Consider the following 19,788-nt stretch of genomic DNA (forward strand, 5'->3'; position numbering starts at 1 on the left):
GAATAATCATGATCCAGCAGTTCCACATCTGGGTATATACCCTAAAGAACTGGAAGCAGACCTTGAATAACTGATGTTCAGGGACTTCCCTGGTGGCACAGTGGTTAATAATCCGCCTGCCAATGCAAGGGACACGGGTTCGAGCCCTGGTCCAGGAAAATCCCACATGCTGCGGAGCAACTAAGTCCGTGCACCACAACTACTAGCCTGCGCTCTAGAGCCCGTGCACCTAGAGCCCGTGTTCCACAACAAGAAGCTTGCGCACTGCAATGAAGAGTAGCCCCAACTCGCCGCAACTAGAGAAAGCCAGCGCACAGCAACAAAGATCCAACGCAGCCAAAAATAAATTTTAAAAGAACTGATGTTCATAGCAGCATTATTCATAATAGCCAAAATGTGGAAGCAACCTGTAGTGTCCATTGATGGATGAATAAGCAAACAAAATGTGGTGTATACGTACAACAGAATACTACCTCAGCTTAAAAAGGAAGGAAATTCTAACATAGGCTACAACATGGATGAACCTGGAGGGCATTATACTAAGTGAAATATGCCAGACACAAAAAGATAAATCATGTATGACTCCACTTATGTGAGGTACTTAGAGTAGGTAAAATCCTTAATACCTTTCATAAACTAAGAATTTGTTGGTCTTAATTTTTCATAAGTATGGATTAGAGATTAGACTTGCTCTATTTTGTTTAGCTATAAAAGTCCTTATTTGGGGAGAGGAATTAATTATGCTGGATTATTTGGGCAAAAAGTATTAAACAATACTTGTTTAGTTGTGTATGGTGGAACTGCTAGTTTCTACCCCTTTATCCCATTACTGTAAAGAATTTGCTAGCAAATATGGCTATATTACCAGTTCTTGGAATGAATTTCAACAGACAGGTATCAGTAAGGTATAAGCTGCCTTTTGGGAAAGAAAGCCATTATTTGTGTATGTGTGTGTATGGGGAAACTACTAGAGTTTAGCAAGTGACAGTTTGTAGAATTCTCGTATGGAATATAGTGATTCTGGATTCTCTACTGTATGTCCACCATCATGAGAAAGTTCATTTTTGTCCTGAAGGCTTTATTTTGTTTGTTTTCTGCCATGTGTTTTAAAAATATGAATTACTTCTAAGGGCAGAAGTGGAATAAAATGAGGGAATACTAGTGAGTATTGCTTTTAACATTTTTTTCCCCATCTATATGCTCTTTAAAAAAAAAATTATTGTGGTAAAAGACATATAAATTTTACCATTTAATGACATTTAGGTACATTCACAGTTTTGTGCAGCCGTCACCACTGTCTAGTTCCAGAACATTTTCATCACCCCAAAAGGAAACTACCTATTAAACAGTCAATGTGCTTTAAAGCTTAGCTGTTCAAATAACCTTAGAAAAGTACATTCTTTGGATGTTTGGGGGATTGATAGGTAATGGAAACTATGTCTGTTAACTCCTGGAATTTAACAATAATAATAATAATAATTACATCCATAAAATTAAAATCCAAATTTTAGATTTAATGTTGTAATTTTGAAAAAGACAAATGTTACTTTATACTTGTTCTATTTGGAAATTATTAGGATGTGACAGATAAATCTTCTAATTGGCAGTTTGTACTTCTAGGATATGATTTTTTTCATTAAGTTCGTGTCATACAAATGTTACAAAGTTTCACACTCAAAGAATTATTTTGGCTAATCAACAACCACAGAAAAATGTGACTTGCAAGTCTTCAGCAAACAGATAATTTTCTGTTCTATAATGCAGTGAATGTGTCAAAAAATCTCCAATCTTGGTTTCTTTTTAAGCACAACGTGGAAGTTCTTGGAATCCTTTCTGATGATGTAGAAACTGATTCTGTAGCCCCAGGTGAAAACCTCAAAATCAGACTGAAAGGAATTGAAGAGGAGGAGATTCTTCCAGGGTTCATACTTTGTGATCCTAATAATCTTTGTCATTCTGGTCGCACATTTGATGCCCAGGTAAACCAATTGTTGTAATTATTATGATGATGTTCCCTGTCTAAATGAAACTAGAATTTAAATCTCCTTTGTCCTGATTATTGGTGACATGCCATTGTGTGCAGAAGGGGAACTAAAATAGAATAAACCATATATAGAGATCACAACTGTGATGTATATCTCATACACATAAAGTCTTTAAGATGGTACAAGTACTGGGTAGGTAGTATGCTTTGTAAGTTCCCTATTTATTTCCTGTTGATAATATATATTGATACTTACATTTTGCTCAAAGTGTTTTTCACTTTAAGTAGAGAGTAGTTGCTGTGGAAGTCATGGTTTGTCTGTTCATTCAGAGCAAATAACTTTCCAGACAGAAAAACACACATAATTTCTCGATGTTATTAGCAACCTGACCTCCCCAGGACAATGAAAGAGTAAGTGATTGGTACAGCTCGCAGAATTTTTGAGTTCTAAGATACGATGACTAATCAAGTTAGATTTTGATGTCAGATACAAGGTTGTTAACTTTGGACCTTGGATACTGGGAAACGGATAAAACTATAAGTTCACATCTAGGAGGGAAAAAACCTAGCATGTGAGCAGCAATGATTAATTCCTTGGTGGGGAGTATAGAGGAAAGCCTTCCCAGAGAAGAAAGTCTGCCTGTGTCTTTAAAGTTTGTGTGCTTGCCAAGAAGATCAGTGAGGTAAGGATACAAAGTTCATGCTTGGAGGTAAGGCAACCTGATCCAACACAAAAATAAGTTGGTGCCCTACTGAGATTGTGAGTTACACATTCAATTCTTTTTTACCTAGGGATAAAGATGTGAATTTTTTTGTTTGACAGATAGTGATTATAGAGCACAAATCCATCATCTGCCCAGGTTATAATGCGGTGCTGCATATCCATACCTGTATTGAAGAAGTCGAAATAACAGTGAGTTTTAAGATAACTGAGGTTTTTAAGACCATTTCATCTTGATAATTTTTGATCAGCAACAGTGATGTATTCTTATTTGCACTTCTAGTATTAAAGATTTTTATTTGACATTATTCCAATCTCATCCTTTTTTCTTGGATAGGCCTTAATCTGCTTGGTAGACAAAAAATCAGGAGAAAAAAGTAAGACTCGACCCCGCTTTGTGAAACAAGATCAAGTATGCATTGCCCGCTTGAGAACAGCAGGAACCATCTGCCTTGAGACCTTTAAAGACTTCCCTCAGATGGGTCGTTTTACTTTAAGAGATGAGGGTAAGCCTTTAAATTGATGTCTAGTGTTATATCTAAGATGCTTAGCTTTGGTAATCTTCATCTGAGTGCAGCGCACATTGCAAGTTCATAGGAAACTTGGATACTTGTTTTATAATATATTCATATAATAAATGTTTTATGAGTTGAATGAGTTGAACAGCAGACAGACTTGACAACACATCTTAGTAGTGATGCTCTAGATGAATAATCTTAATTTTAATATTTTGCAAGCAGTGGATTTTGAGAGTCATTTTATTTATTACTAAATAAGACATTTCTATGATGAAATCCTCTGTAATATGTGTGATTAAAACTCATCTTGGGGCTTCCCTGGTGGCGCAGTGGTTGAGAGTCCGCCTGCCGATGCAGGGGACACGGGTTCGTGCCCCGGTCCAGGAGGATCCCACATGCCGCGGAGTGGCTGGGCCCGTGAGCCATGGCTGCTGAGCCTGCGCGTCTGGAGCCTGTGCTCCGCAACAGGAGAGGCCACAGCAGTGAGAGGCCCGCATACCGCAAAAAAAAAAAAAAAAAAAAAAAAAAAAAACTCATCTTGAAGGACTCTATCCTGTAGAGAAAATTTTTACTAAGCAAGCCTCTGAGGTAGACATCTTTTTTTATGCTCAGAAGAAATCATTTTAAAATCAAATATTGTAAACATTAACCACATCGAAATGGGGGGAGATAAAAGGGGTACATAGATTGATAGTCTTAACACCTAATATTTCAGAAGTTTAATATTCATGTTCTTTTGTGTGTGTGTCCATTTCTGCCTATCTGAGTGGATTGGAACAGCTGTAATTTTCTTATCTCACAGCCATGAAACTCTGGTATTATGGAAACAAAATGACATTTCTCTATAGATTATTATATTAACTTAGATAACTTTTAAGACTATGGAAAACTTTACATAAAACTTCATGGTTCACTTGAAATATAGAATAGTCAGTTCACATATTAGTTCCAGTTTCATTCAGCAGTAACTTTACTGTATATCTACTGCATGGCAGGAGCCATGCCAAGCACTGGGAATATGATGAATATGGTCCCTGAGCCTTATTTTGGAGAAATCTGTGTAAAGGTGGTATCCATTTGAAGTCATTATCTTAAAACTCTTCTTGGTGAAACTGGTTACTGGGTTTGTCCCATTAATATAACAAAACGAGAATTTTAGTTACCTGATAAAATCAGGCAGAAGAAATTAATGTAGCAAGAATTTTTAACCCCAGAATTTTTTTTCTTTCTAAAGAGTAGTTGGCTTTTAGGTTTTTCACAAGATGTACATGGGTTTTCTATCTCTTATAATAGGACTGAGAGCCCTGTTTAACAGCTTTTAATGAGATAATTTACATACCATGAAATTGACCTGTTTTAAGTATACAATTCAGTGAATTATATGTTTACAGAGTTGTACAGTCATCCCCGCATTCTAATTTTATAACATCTAGAACGGAACCCTAATACCTGTTTACAAAGTGACCACCTATTCCCACCCCTAGCCTTAGGCAACCATAAACCTACTTTTTCTCTCTGTTTGCCTTTTTTGGGACACGACATATAAAATAGAATCATATAGTTTGTGGCCTTTAGTGTCTAGTTTATTTTACTCGGCATGTTTTTGAGCTTCAGTCATGTTGTGGCTTGTACTGTATGTAATTCATTCCTTTTTATTGCCAAATAGTATTCCATTGTACGGATATCCACATTTTACTTCTCCAAGCATAGATTTTTGAAAGAAAATCATATCTTCAGTTCCCCTCCATTAATCAGAAATCATGTCTTTGATGGTAAAGCCAGTTAATTAGTCATTTACATTGTAAAATAATGATTTAAAATATGATTTAAAATAATAAATTTTAATATCTTACATAGCCTTGCTGTTAACTACTGAAAAGGTTTTTTAAAAATTTCATTTCTAGGTAAGACCATTGCAATTGGAAAAGTTCTGAAACTGGTTCCAGAGAAAGACTAAGCATTTTCTTGATGACCCTGCACAATACTGTGAGGAAAACTGACTGCAAAAGCCTACTTCACACCGCCTACTCTTATTTTCTGCCCATTGACAAACCTCTCCCCATGTTTTGCAAAGACAAAAATTCACAGCAAAAGTCCACATTATGTCAGCTTTCTCATATTGAGAGCTCTGCTATGCCACTGTTGAATTTTTCCCAAGATTTTTTTCTTCCCCTCTCAAACTCTGCTTCCTTGGACAGATTTGGCAATAGCTTTGTAAGTGATGTGGACATAATTGCCTACAATAATGAAAACCTACCAGGAATTTTTTAATTTTTCATTTCCCTTAGGCATACTTAGTCTTTTTTTCCCCCAGGCAGATCATTCTGAGTGTGCGAGTGTGTGTGCACATGTTACAAAGACAACTACCATGTTAATAAAATATTCAATTTGAAACCCTTTTCGGTATTTGAATTGCTTTTGAATAATGTTTTTTATCTGGATGTAACATTGTTGCATTAGCTTTTTAACTTTACCAAGTAATTGAGTACATTTTATTACTTGGACTTTTCTAAACTTTCCTTATCCACTACTTTAAATGAGGCATTTACAAACAATGTTCAAGTTTGTATTAGAAGAAAGAATTAGTTTGACCCCATTCTTTTGATGGTTAATGCATACATACAGTATCTTTATGCAACTGTGACACTGCTTTATTAGGTCTACCAGTTTCTGCCAATTTATATTTTAACATGATTTCTTAAACACAGTAAGTGGTTTTAAAATACAAGAACAGCATACTGTAGTTTTTATAAGTATAAAGCATAATAAAATTGTACCCCTACGAAAAATTCCATTAACTTGTTAAATTAATGGAATTTACAATAAAGACAGCATGTTGAGACGTGGCAGAAATGCCTCCATTAGTATTTGTAAGAGCTGCATGCATCTAATATGAAAACTGTATCAACTGCAAGTGCCAGTTCTACAAATTACTCAGTTTATTGTTTGTATTAGTAATTTTAAAGGCTGGATGATTCTTGCTGATTAAAGCTAAATCTCATCCAGCAACTAAATGAACATATTTTTAGAACCATCAGAATCTGCACAGACTAAAGTTAACAGTGATAAATAGAATCAAGCACAGTGTAAGTTTTTCTCAATTTTTCGAAATTGACTGTTTTCTTGAAATTTGCTAAATTATGATTTGGATGAACCGCAATGCAGCATTGTGGATTTTAGATCAAAGGCTGACTTTCTGTTAAAACTGTGTCACAACTTTGAAATTTTTTAATGAGAATAAATGGGAAATGGAGGGGACACTTTCTGGGTTTATTGGATGCCCCCTTTATCAAAGACTTGGCCTCTTTTAGATTGGTTTATCTCTAAATAAGATACTTTGTAACTGTGTATTTAATGACATGTCCCTTCCATGTAATCATCTGCCTCAGAAAAGAAAAGCCTAGTCAGACTGTATTTCCAGTCACAAAACATAAAAATTAATCTAATCCTGTTTTCTTAACTGTAAAATTCCCATTCATTTCATGAATGAGGCCACATCTTATGGACAGAGCATAGTTACTGTCCTCCAGCTTCCTATAACTATACTCATGGCTATTAAAACTGCATGAAATTTAAATAAAATTTATTATGTCTGCAAATCTCTGGGCTTTTATTTTTCTGGGATATGTGGGAGCTTTAATCAGTGCATAGTAACTCTTTTTCTACTTCCAAGTTATTAAGAACAAAATACTAGCAATTGCTTGGATTTTAATGAATCTTTAAAAGCTCAAGAGTCATTGAAATTAATTCCAGAGATAGATTTCCATTTTTAAACTGAACACATTTTTTAAAAAACAGTTATGTTTGCTATTAAAACATTTACACTTTTAGGATATTATGTGTATATTGCCAAGACTCAAGTAAAATGACATGGATATCAACTGTGAAGGGCCTACCTCTAAAAAAAAAAAAAAAAGGATAATTATGAAATAAAATTCAATGGATTCTTGTATATTTATGCAAATAAGATTATTTAGAAGAAACCTCATTGTTAACCAACACCATACATTTTTATGGGCTTTTAAGTTCTTTGGGAAGAATGCTCACTTAAACTTGATGCATTTTAAACTCATTACACTGACTGGTTACTTGGATGGGCAAATATAATGTCTGAAGTGAACTGGGAGTGTGTGGAGATGTTGGACCTTTAAAAAGCAATACAGATTCCTACGCTGTCATTTTGTCTTCTGTAAGTACAAACGTGTTTACATTGTTGACAAGGCAAAAATAGGGTAATTGGCTGTAGACTTAGGATATTACAGACCTAAACATTTTTTTCCTCTTTAGCATAGATATGTTAGAATCACAATTTTCTTTGCATTAATGATGTTCTTTATACAGCTTTCATGATATATTATTTATAGTTTTTTAAATTAATGAAATGAATTTAAGAAAGATACTGAAATAAACATCTAAGTAATGGCCATTTTAAATCCTATTTCTTACTGTGGGAGAAGGGGAAATACAGCATTTGCTTCTTGTTTTTAATTTGCAAACAACTCATCCAATGAAAATTATGTAAAATCAAACCAAAAGAGATGGACTGAGTATATAATGCCACGAAACTAAGTGACAAATAGTAAAGTGTTCTTGGGTAAATAAGCCCATGTATATTTGTTTTGAATTGAAATGTGATAATTGAATGTAAAAATTTTGTAAATTATAAAAGGATACAGGTTGTTCACTGTAACGAGGTAATTCATACTTGTCTGCTAGTTACATAAACTACAAGAACTGCTTTTACAATATGGGATGGACTTTGAACGTGATGCAACTGAACAGTTACAGGCATCCTCAGCTGAAGTACTGCAGATACTCTGGGTCATACTTTGAACCAGCCGCAGTTTTGCAACCCAAGAAAAAGGTGAACTTATGGTCGAAAACTGCTTCCATGATGAATTTTTGAAAAAAATCAACTAAACTCCCTGGCAATCTTCAGAAAACACTAGTTACGACTGTAATTACTCTGTGGTCTTTGATGGCTGTTCCACATGACAGCACTCTAGCACCTTTCCTCATTGGCATGGACTTCCTTGTGGACCGCTGCTTCGTGGATGACAGCTTCACTGCTTTGGGTAGGAATTTAAGGTAGTCAAGGGACAGTTTTTATTGTAGCTCTTAACGTCACGCAACTTTCAGCTTTTAAAAACCCTTTGTGAAAATTCTGGTAACAGCACTATAGCTCTGACTGTAGGATGACTAAATTTTCAGTGTTGGCCTATCTTATCAGAATAAACTGTGCCATTAATCCTCTCACAGACATATACACTTAAGGTAGATAGCAATCAACAGAATTTAGGGGACGATTTTCTGTCTCCAAATAATATGGCTTATATTTCCTCCAGCTAATTTTTCAGTGATTATAGCAGATGCCATCTAATACATTTATGATCTTGTTTCTTTCTCTAGAAATCTTGCCATGGCAGCAACTTGTTATATAAATGTAATTACACATGCACAACTTTGAGTTCAAAAACCTAGTAGGTTTAACTTTAGCAGTCAGTTGGTTATATTAGATTTCATGGTAAATGGAATAGGAAGTGTTATTTTCCTGTAGTTCAGTGGATTCCATTTGAACCAGTTTACTGCCAAATTTCAGGTAGGGTAAATATGGTTCAACTTGTGATGGTTTTGGCTCTAGGATATTCTTAATTTTCAATATGCTAGAACATATTGAGTCTTCCTTTCAGTAAATACACTTTTCACATACCTCTAATCCTATGCTTCCTTGAAACAGTAATATGCTAGCTGAGTTGTTTACTAAGAAATGTTTTAAGGGCCTGGAGGTGTGGGAGTGTTGGGAGTGTTCTCCAAAATAAGGGAGAAGCAGATAGGCACCATGTCTGATTAGGCAGAAAATTAGGCAGGATTTCTTCATCAATTCTCAGAATGGTAATTGTCTTTTCTGCCTTGCCACACATGCCACTGTGCCCTTTAAACCTCAGGTTTGTGGACAGCAAAGGTAGAATTACATTTTGTGCTTCCTGAGGCTACCCTCTGCCAGGCACATTACCTTAGTGCTTCAGATGTCAGCCCAAGTCCCTGCTACCTCCTTTCCTGCTTCCCCGGAAAGAGTGTCTGTGCTGGAGCTGGAGCTCCTGCACTCCTCAGGTGACCATCCACATGCATTAGGTGAAACTGAGGTCTGAGTCCAGAAGGTCTATATCTTAAGGACTCACATGGGGCTCTCAGAAATTGACACACCTCTTAGTTAACTACTTTCTTCTCTTTGCTCTAAAACAAATGTGGCTCTCTCTCAGGCCAGGATTTAGTGACTAGTTTTCACTAGACAGCAGATTAATACCTAACTCTCATTTTTTAAAAAGCAGAATTAAAGGGAACTGATTAGGTTTGCTGGGTTTTTAACTAATTCCAAAGCATGGCAGAATGCTCTAGGTAGGAATTACAGGAATCCAAGGTAAAGAAACCTTTTTCTTATGATTTGTAGCTACCTACTGTGCCTGACTTGGTGCCTGTGTGAGGATTAAGCCCTTAGTCTGCTCTTGCAATTATTCAAATGACTGAAGTTAAAAAAATTTGCTTTTTATAAAGCAGAAACTAACACACCATTGTAAAGCAATTATACCCCAATAAAGATGTTAAAAAAATTTTGCTTTTGTAATAACAATAAAAATTGTCATCTTCCCTTTTGAAGGATTTGTCTCTTTATATCACCTGTATTGTATCATACACTGAGTGAACCTGTTTTCTCTACAATGCTTAATGTCGTGTTTGGGCATCAGACCACACATAGGCACGGTACTGCAGTGTGTACAAGATTTTACACTTCATGGCCTGTGGAACCAGTTTCAGATACACAAGTTCTCTCTATCAATGTATCTTAAAGCAGAAAAATAGCATCAGTACCCTGGATGTTGTAGCTTTGCAGTGAAGAACTGTATCTCCCAGTCTAGAATAAATGATGGCCAAATTACAATGAAATAAGTTGTATGCTTTGAGTTTAGAGAAGAGTGAGGCTACTGATAATATGTCTACTGGCAAAATAGATTAGCTAGAGAGGGCATAATGGAAGAAAACATATACTGAACTTGCTTTGCACCCTTATTTGTGATTATATTTAGGTTGAGATTTCACCCCTCTGAATTGAGTAGTACAATCCTCCTAAAGGACTTTGTTTGCTTCCAAACTACACAAGTTACTTAGAACAAAAGCAATCTCCACCATCTTTGCTATTTCCCTGGCAAATACACTAAGTTTTAGGGTGAGAAAGCAATTTTGAAAGGATTAGGTTCGTAGGAGTAATTACTGTTTTAAAGAAGGTCCAGCAAACAAGGTGTACACAAGTGTTTTTTAATTAAGATAAAGCTTGCATACAGTGAAATGCACAGATCTCAAGTTTACAACGAGTCTGTCAAGTGTATACAATTATGTAAACACCCCCATCAACATACAGAACATTTTCATCACTACAGGAAGTTTCTTTCTGCCTGTTTCCAATCCATCCCTTCCTCCTGCCAAGGCAATCACGGTTCTGCCAGAGATTAGTTTTGCCTGGTTGTTTTTTTTGGCCTCACCTTGTGGCATGTGGGATCTTAGTTCTTCCGGGACCAGGGATGGAACCAGCACCCCCTGCAGTGGAAGAGCAGAGTTTTAACCACTGGACCACTGGGGAAGTCCCAGTTTTGCCCATTTATGAACTCCACATAAATGGAATCATATTATGCACCCAATTGTCTTTTTTTTAAGCATGTTTTAGAGATTAACCCACATGTCTTAACAGTTTATTCTCTTTATATTTGCTGGGTAATAATTTTATTTGATGTATATCCCATAAATTTTTGTCCGTCCTTGAAAATTTTAATTTTGTTTTCCAATTAGGATTTTTTCTCCTGTTGGTTGCAAATACAAACAGCCTCGTTTGAATTTATCATTAGAAATGCAAATGAGTAAATAAACCAGAGAGAAAAGCTTTACTTCTTCTCCCTTTATCTGCTTTTGTAAAGCTGTTACCAAACAGAAACAGACTATTTAGCCTCCCCAAAGGTGAAAAAACGTGAGCTCCCTTCTGATCTCCCTATCAGTCTTGAGTGCTTGCTTCACTCTGTTCCCTTTGATGTGCCCTGTCAATTATAAAACTGGATTGTCCCTATCACACTTTCATGTTGCTAGAGGCAAATTCACCTGACTTGTACCTCTACTGATTAACTCTTTTAAACCTCAGGGCTAAGTCCTTGTTTTCTTTTTTGGTAGATTTATTTTATTAAATTACATGTATGAATAACTTTTAGAAGTTCTTTTATTGATCCCTTATTGATGACCTAGCATAATACTTTCAGTGGCTATTGAAAACCTTCCTAATTTGAGTAAAGATGCACTTTGAACTGTCAGTAACATTCACCAGTTATATACTGGTATGGTTAAAAGAACACAGTCCTCCAAGAAGTTGTCAGCTGCTTATCTTCAAAGATAAAAGATGATCAGTGGTACTGAAAAGGCTTTTTCTTTTTAAAGCCTAGAGGTCACTTTTTAAAATAGCCTTAATGGGACTTCCCGGTGATCCAGTGGCTAAGACTCCACGCTCCTAATGCAGTGGGCCCGGGTCAATACCTGGTCAGGGAACTAGATACCACATGCCACAACTAAAGATCCCGCATCTCACAACTAAGACCCGGCACAGCCAGATAAATAAGATTTTTTTTTAATAGCCTTAATAACATTTCTCAAGGAATATAATTCTTCTAAACTGAGACTGACTGGATTAAAAAGTTGTCTACCTAAATGGTGTACAAGGAAGGGTTGGTGTACATCATGAGACTGAGCAACAAGAGGTGCTCAAGGTACCCACACAGCTATATAGGTACAAGAAGAGAGCTAAAGAGGAACAGCAAACAGGTTGATAAAGTTTCTCTACTGAAAACCTTTTCATTTTCTTCTCTCCTTTCTGGTGATCTCATTGTTCTCTTGCTTCTCCTTCCCTAGGGCCCTCCCCATTTTTTTTTTTTTTTTTAAATTAGAATCTAATAAAAATTTCTTGACTTACCAGCCTCTTCTTCCCTGCTTGAGTTTAGGTACAGGCCTCCCCTCTTTCAGGCCCTAAGATGCACATTTCACTTTCTAATCCATTTAATGATTATTTTCAGCAAAGGGCCCTGTGCTATTATGTATGTGCCAGGTACTATGTTGATATATATGATATCTCATTTAATCTCTTACAATTCCAATGGAGAACTAGCTTCATTTTACAGATAAAGAAACTGAGGCTTGGGAGATTAGCTAACTTGTCCAAAGCTAAATAACTAGTATATCGCTGAGTTGGGATTCAGACTCAGATCTTTCTGACCAAAAAGACCATGCTCTTCCTACCTTCCTTAAAATGTCACATTCTGTATTTGAGCAATATTGTTTCACCTCTTAATTCTACTACGTCTAGGTTAATATCTCCTAGCAGATTTCAATACCAGGATGAGTATCTTGAGGACACTAAGATTTTTAAAATTGCTTTTAGATAACCCAGACATGGATAATTATATGGCTTGTTTGTTGTTGTTCTGTCATTTGTAATTATTCTAATTTTGCAGGGTTGTTTAGATTTACTAGTTGATTCTAGCAAATATTTATTTTCAAATAACTGGAATTTGAGCTCCATTATTAAGTTTGCTGTTTCTTAAACTTTGTTTACCGTCTAGCAACATCTTCATACATTCTTTGCAGGTAGTTGCACTACGATTTATACTACTTTGCATACAGTTAATGCCATTTTGTTAAGCAGGCAGATTTTGCAACTACTAAAAAAAAAATTTCAGGGCTTCCCTGGTGGCGCAGTGGTTGGGAGTCCGCCTGCCGATGCAGGGGACGTGGGTTCGTGCCCCGGTCCGGGAAGATCTCACATGCCGCGGAGTGGCTAGGCCCGTGAGCCATGGCCGCTGAGCCTGCGCATCTGGAGCCTGTGCTCCACGACGGGAGAGGCCACAACAGTGAAAGGCCCACGTACCGCAAAAAAAAAAAAAAAAATTTCAAGAAGTTTAAACAGAAACCTCTTTCAGTACCTTCAGAGAAACAACTTAATGGTATTCAGTGAGACCTGGGTACTCAAAATATTGAATGTCTCTTCCTTAATGTATGTTTACTATAAAAAGAAATCATACCACAAAACTTAGTAATTGTTCCATTAGAAATGTACATGCTAATTACTTTCATTTCTTCCCAGATGTTAATGTATGTATTAATTTTTAAAAAGTAATTCACATACATGGTTCAGGATACTTAATTACATTTAGTTTTCCTTTAACTCAATCTCCATTATTAGGACTACCTATAGTATTCCTTTACAAGTACAATACTATGTTCATTTTGGCTGGCAATTACCATATTTAATTCTTTTAAAAATTCATTATTTTTAGGGGGTAAAGGATAGACAGGCATAAATAATGTAATTTAATATGTGGAGTCTGGATAGAGAGTTTACATAGTATTAATCTTGTGTGTGCTCAGCAGTATCTTGAGTTTGAAAAGCCTTAAAAAGAAAAGGTAGAACTGACAGCAGTTTAAGAAAATTTTAAGTTATTTAATTTATTAATGAACTATCTACCCTCAGGCTATTGAGTGAAATTTGATAAAATAATGTGGATTAGTTTTTCAGATTAGCTTGTTTTAAAGGACCATTTGGGGGATTTCCCTGGTGGTCCAGTGGTTAAGAATCCACGCTTCCACTGCAGAGGGCCTGGGTTCAATCCCTGGTGGGAGAAATAAGATCCCGCATGCCGCATGGTGTGGCCAAAAATAAATAAATAAAAATAAAAGACGAACTGGTGGAGTAAAATATTTTCCAACATAAATCCCAAAGTTAAATAACATATTACGGCAACTATACTTACACAGAAAAAATTGAGTACATTTCAGATTTAAAACTAGTGCTCACTAATGGCTAACCCAGGTCTTAATAAACAGCAGGCACGGATATTTAGGAAGGGATAAAATTCCTTGAGAAATTTCAGTGTACATTAGAATGGTTTCAAATACAACAGGTCAAGAAGAACAAGGATTTTTTTAAAATTATTTGACTTAAAAGGTCACTGGTGACTTTAAAGGGAATAGGAATAGTGTGATTGAAACCAAGGAGTCAGGAGAAACCACTTGACTACAAAAGGACAAAAAAAACGTAGAGGGAAAAAAGGAGAAGTAGCATGACACTACCTCTTAATAACACACATGAAACAAAGACAGCTACTGGAGAAGGGGAAAATGAAGAAAACAGAACAGGAAGAGGAAAATTAAGAGTAAAGCCTTAAGGCAGCAGAAAGGGATTCACAGACGCAGTGTCTGCTCACCTCAGGCCAGGCATACCCTGTGTGTACCAAAATAACTAAACTCTAGTTCTGGTCCTCAAAGATTCAATCTAGTACATAGAGAAAACAAACTAAGCAACAGTTATTATCAAAGCAGGTGAAACACTAATTTTAAGAACTCTTCTTTCTACTGCTATTCTTTCAGTTTTTAAGTAATCTGAGTTCATGTGGCATCTTATACCACTTTCAGCATTTATCACTTCCTGCCTCGTATGCCTTATTTTGCCCTGTTAAGTTGTAAGCTCACTGGTGGTAAGCACCTACACATGAGTTGGGCCCTATGGATTGAAAGTGGATAGGATAAGGCCACAGACGTTCAAACTTTGGAGAAATCAAAAATGCTAACAACTCAATAAATGCCATATAGGGACTTCCCTGGTGGTGCAGTGGTTAAGAATCCGCCTGCCAATGCAGGGGACACGGGTTCGAGCCCTGGTCCGGGAAGATCCCACATGCCACGGAGCAACTAAGCTCGTGTGCCACAACTACTGAAGCTCGCATGCCTAGAGCCCATGCCCCACAACAAGAGAAACCACCGCAATGAGAAGCCCGCACACCACAACGAAGAGTAGCCCCGGCTCGCCCCAACTAGAGAAAGCCCGTGCGCAGCGACGAAGACCCAACACAGCCATAAATAAATAAATAAAATTTTAAAAATAAATGCCATATAGAGAGATGGGCAAGTGCTATTATATACGTTATCGTTGATAGTAAAGAGAATTGTCAATATAAAGAATTCCCTGGGACACAAAAATATTTTCACTTCATTTGCCTTAATGGTAAAAGTTTAAAATATACCAATGTTCCAGTTTTCCTCTCTCACTCACATTCCTCATAATCCTTTACTGAAATTGCTTTCTGTAAGGTCGGCATGACCTAACTGCCCAACAAATTGGCCTTTTAGAAGTTCTTCAGTATTTGACGGTATTAACACATCCTCACTTCTCCATTCCTAAGCACCCTCTTTTACATCAACTAGTTCTCTTTTACAGGCTCTTTTTCCTCCTGTCCCCTACTGAGGGTTTCTCCATAGCCCTATTCTGACTCTATGCTTCTTCTCTTTGCTATCTCATCTATTTCCAAAGCTTTTTTTTTTTCTGCTGCACCACATGGCATGCGGGATCTTAGTTCCCCAACCAGAAATCGAACCAGTGCCCCCTGCAGTGGAAGTGTGGAGTCTTAACCACTGGACCGCCAGGGAAGTCTCTCCACAATTTTAACCATCATTTCCATGACTTTCACATTTCCTATTTAAGTTCAGGAACCTTCTCCTCCACGTTCCAGATCCACATAGATGTACCCCTGGAACTTCAAACTCAATATTGAAAAAGAATATCATATTTTTCTTTCCAAATCTACTGCTCCTCCTGCCTTCCCAAGCTCTATTAACAAAACCACCGATTTGCCCAGTTATTCAGAATTTGGGAATAATCTGAATTTCCCTTCTTGTTTATCCAATTTTTGTTCAAGTCTTATACTTTGTCCTCACTGCTATCACGCTATTAGATCAATACCTAGAAAACCACAATAGTTTCCTATTCTTGTCAACCTAAGCCCTGTCTCAGGCCATTACAATGCATTACTCATTCTTCAAGTGAATATTCATTATGTTATATATGGGCTAGGTGCTAAGGATACAATGGTGAAGATATCATTTATAGTTTTCCTACCATTAATTGGCTCTCCCCTGCCCTCTCAGAGCTTATTCTCAAGCAGGGGACAGCCAATTATGGTAGGACGACTTTGCAGGTGGTAGTGCTCCAGGAAGAAGTTACAGCATGTTAGAAGGTATGAAGACAAGTGGGAACTGCAGAGTTGAAACCAGGATCTAAAGACTGAAGGGGTGAGAGGCAGGGTATGAAGTCAGGGAGGTAATAAGGGAGGCAGCAGATGAAGAGTGCCTAATATGTTGAGGTTGACCATAAAATTTATTTTTCAAACTGGGACACTTTTTTCCAGGACAAATTCTAAACCAGATGGGACACAAGAAAACAAATGCACACTTGGATATGTAGAAGGCAAATTAAGGAATCTGTATTTCATCCTAATGACAATGATATTGCAAGGAAGTTGGTTAAGCATGATCAGGTTTGATAGGACCACATCTGCCCTTTACAAAGATCACTCCCACCGAAGGGCAAAGAATGGACTATAATATGCAAAACTGGAGGTAGGAGGACAACTTAGGAGGCTGGTACAGTAGTCTAGGAAAAAAAGTAATGATAGTTTGCATCACAAGCTGGAAGGGATAAAAAGGATTGGATGAATGCAAGAAATATTTAGAAGAAATAAACAACAGGACTTTGTTATTGACCATATATGGAGGATGAGGAGAAAAGAATTGAGGATTCCCATATTCTGGCTTGGGCAACTAGGCAGTGAGTTTGTGGTGCCATGAACTGAGACAGAAAACATACGAAGAGCAGGTTTGAGAGGAAGATAATGAGTTCATGGTGGAACTTGTTTTGGGTGTGAGGTCCTAACAGGACTTTTACATCAACACAGCTGATGGGTCTGAAGATGGGAGGGCTACACATTTCCACTAGTTATCTATTTTTGGATAACAAATTACCAAGCCCAAATTTAGTGGCTTAAAATAACAAACATTTATTATCTCATAGTTTATGTGTGTGGGTCAGGAATCTGGAAGCAGCATAGCTTAGATGGTTCTGGCTCAGGATCTCTCAATACTTTGCAGGATCAGCTTCCCTGGTGGCGCAGTGGTTAAGAATCCGCCTGCCAATGCAGGGAACACGGGTTCGAGCTCTGGTCTGGGAAGATCCCACATGCCGCGGAGCAACAAAGCCCGTGCGCCGTAACTACTGAGCCTGTGCTCTAGAGCCTGCAAACCACAACTATGGAAGCCCGTGCGCCTAGAGCCCATGCTCTGCGACAAGAGAAGCCACCGCAATGAGAAGCCCATGCACTGCAATGAAGAGTAGCCCCCGCTCGCCGCAACTAGAGAAAGCCCGCATGCAGCAATGAAAACGCAGCGCAGCCAAAAATAAATAAATAAAAAAAAAAAAAAAGAAAAACTTTGCAGGATCGGTTGGAGGAGGATCCACTTCCAAGCTCACTTGCTGGCAGGTTGCCTGAGTAGTCTCAGGACTTGGTAGCTGGCTTCACCCAGAGAAAGTAATTCTGAACAAAGGAAAGACGGAGGGAGAGGTGGGGGGGAAGATGGAGGGGAAAAGAACACTTAAGGTGGAAACTATAGTCTTTTTATAATCTAATCTCCAAAGTGACATCCCATCACTTCTGCTCTATTCTATTTGCTAGAAGCAAGTCTACTCAGTCCAGCCCATACTCAAGGGGAGGGGAACGAAACTCCATCACTTAAGTTTCAAAGAATTTGTGGGCATATGACATTTTTTTTTAACCACTACAATACCACAGCAATATTAGCTTTCCTAAAGCATAATTCATCACCTCCTCTTCTTCCCTAGTACCAGTTCAAAAACCTTGTATCTGTATGATTTCTCCAAAATATAAACCTTCAGCTTGATAATAAATTCCTTAACCTCCCCACTCTAGCCTCATCTCCCATTTCTTTCCTCTGCCATCCCTACTCCAGCCACTTACTACTTCCAAACACCACCATCCTCTTTCACCTGAATTCATGCTGTTCCCCTGGCCCGAAAGTCTGGTTCTCAAACTTGAATTCAGGTGACACAACATGTGCCAGCCCCGATGCTCTCTTCAGAATACTAGGAAACACAGATACATGAAGCCTAACGTGACAATTCATAATATCATGCTAAAACGAATTCCATCTTATACTAGATTCTAAAACAGACAAGTGCGAGTAGGTGCCAAAGGTTTAGAACACTTCTCCTACAAGTTTCTGGTTAAAGACAAAGCCAGACAGGACTTCCCAGGTGGCACAGTGGTTAAGAATCCACCTGCCAATGCAGGGGACATGGGTTCAAGCCCTGGTCCGGCAAGATCCCACATGCTGCAGAGCAACTAAGCCCATGGGCCACAGCTACTGAGCCCGTGCGCCTAGAGCCCGTGCTCTGCAGCAAGAGAAGCCACCACAATGAGAAGCCCGCGCACTGCAAGGAAGACACAATGCAGCCAAAAATTAATTAATTAATTAATTAAAATAAAAAGACAAAGCCAGACGTAACACTGGTAATCAGCTATACCCCAATTAAAATTAAAAAAAAAAAGACAAAGCCAGTATTACAGATCAGCAGCAAAACACCCCTCCCTCCAGCTTTGGTAATATGGAAGGAGCATTTCTTTGGAAGCAACTGACACGGAAAGCATCCTACTCCCATTCTTTGATCTCTCAAAATCTTCTGTAGCTAATTGCAAAAATAACCATCCTGAATATCCATCAAAAAGTTCCTAAATTACCTCTTCTTTATTTACATGGTGAAAGGCCATACGGCTGTTAAAAAAGAGGCATAGCCTTAGGTACTGACTTGGACAACCCCCAACATATTATATGTTCTACAACGTACAGAACAATGGGCGTACAGGCTACTACTTGTGTTTAAAAAAGAAAAGAAAAGAAAATTGAAACCCAGCCATCGCTAAAGAGAAAAAAGTGTAAGTATTTCCTAAACATGCCTAGCACATCCCTGGAAGGTTCCAGGAGAAACAAGTAACAGTGGTCACCTCTGGGGCCATGGGGAGGAAGGGAGGCTTCCTCCCGTTCTCCAGCCTGCACCTTTACGTGTACATGCTCTTACCTCCCCCCCTCTGTGAGCCCCGAAGCTCAGGAGACTGGCTCCGGCTCACCGCTCGGGCTCCACACCGCTTAACGACGCGCCTGGTGTTTCCCGCGCACGAGGCCACGGAATCCTCACCAGTCAGCGGGGAGGGGCCCGCCACCCTGGCCATGGCGGGGACTGTGGCTAGGTTCGCCCAAGGTCACCCGGCAGGTGAGTGATGAGGCCGCACTCCCCGCGCTCCCCACGCCCCACGCCGCCAGCCTAAAGTCGAGGGCGGGGGGAGTCCACTGACAGCAGGTGGCCCCACGGGGTGGGCGGACAGGCCTCATCTCCCGCCTCCCGGCGCTCGATTTCTTCGGTGGAAGAGTGAGAGCGAGATGTCACCAGGCTGCTCCCCGCGCCTCACAGACACCGGGAACAGAAGAGAAAGAGAAGTAATCCCTCTGGGAAGTGACAGACCACAGGCGGGGCGAATACCTACCTCTGTTTGCTTTCGCCCGCCAAACTCTGTCGCCGCAACGCCCAGAGACTCGACCCCGCGCTCCCGGAAGTGACTCGAGGGCCTAGTCCCCGCCCC

At 38.6% G+C, this 19,788-nt stretch overlaps 1 protein-coding gene and 1 long non-coding RNA gene across 3 annotated transcripts in view; one reads left to right on the top strand and one right to left on the bottom strand.

The window, feature by feature from the left end:
- GSPT1 (G1 to S phase transition 1) overlaps nt 1-5,621 on the top strand; it is a 31,274-nt gene extending 25,653 nt beyond the window's left edge. For both annotated transcript variants that reach the window (XM_019928697.3, XM_004325166.3), the window contains 4 exons: nt 1,806-1,979; nt 2,808-2,897; nt 3,043-3,211; nt 5,128-5,621. In XM_019928697.3, coding sequence (XP_019784256.1) covers nt 1,806-1,979; nt 2,808-2,897; nt 3,043-3,211; nt 5,128-5,180 — 486 coding nt within the window. In that variant the 3' untranslated portion in view covers nt 5,181-5,621. The remainder of the gene's footprint in view (nt 1-1,805; nt 1,980-2,807; nt 2,898-3,042; nt 3,212-5,127) is intronic.
- LOC141276488 (uncharacterized) lies at nt 338-19,778 on the bottom strand. Its single transcript, XR_012326114.1, has 2 exons — nt 19,693-19,778; nt 338-18,236 (listed from the first exon to the last, which is right to left on the bottom strand). It is a non-coding gene; the product is annotated as an uncharacterized lncRNA (long non-coding RNA).
- Nucleotides 19,779-19,788: the final 10 nt, after the last annotated feature.

This window comes from Tursiops truncatus, chromosome 15, assembly GCF_011762595.2.
Source record: "Tursiops truncatus isolate mTurTru1 chromosome 15, mTurTru1.mat.Y, whole genome shotgun sequence".
NCBI classification, from domain to species: Eukaryota; Metazoa; Chordata; class Mammalia; order Artiodactyla; family Delphinidae; genus Tursiops; species Tursiops truncatus.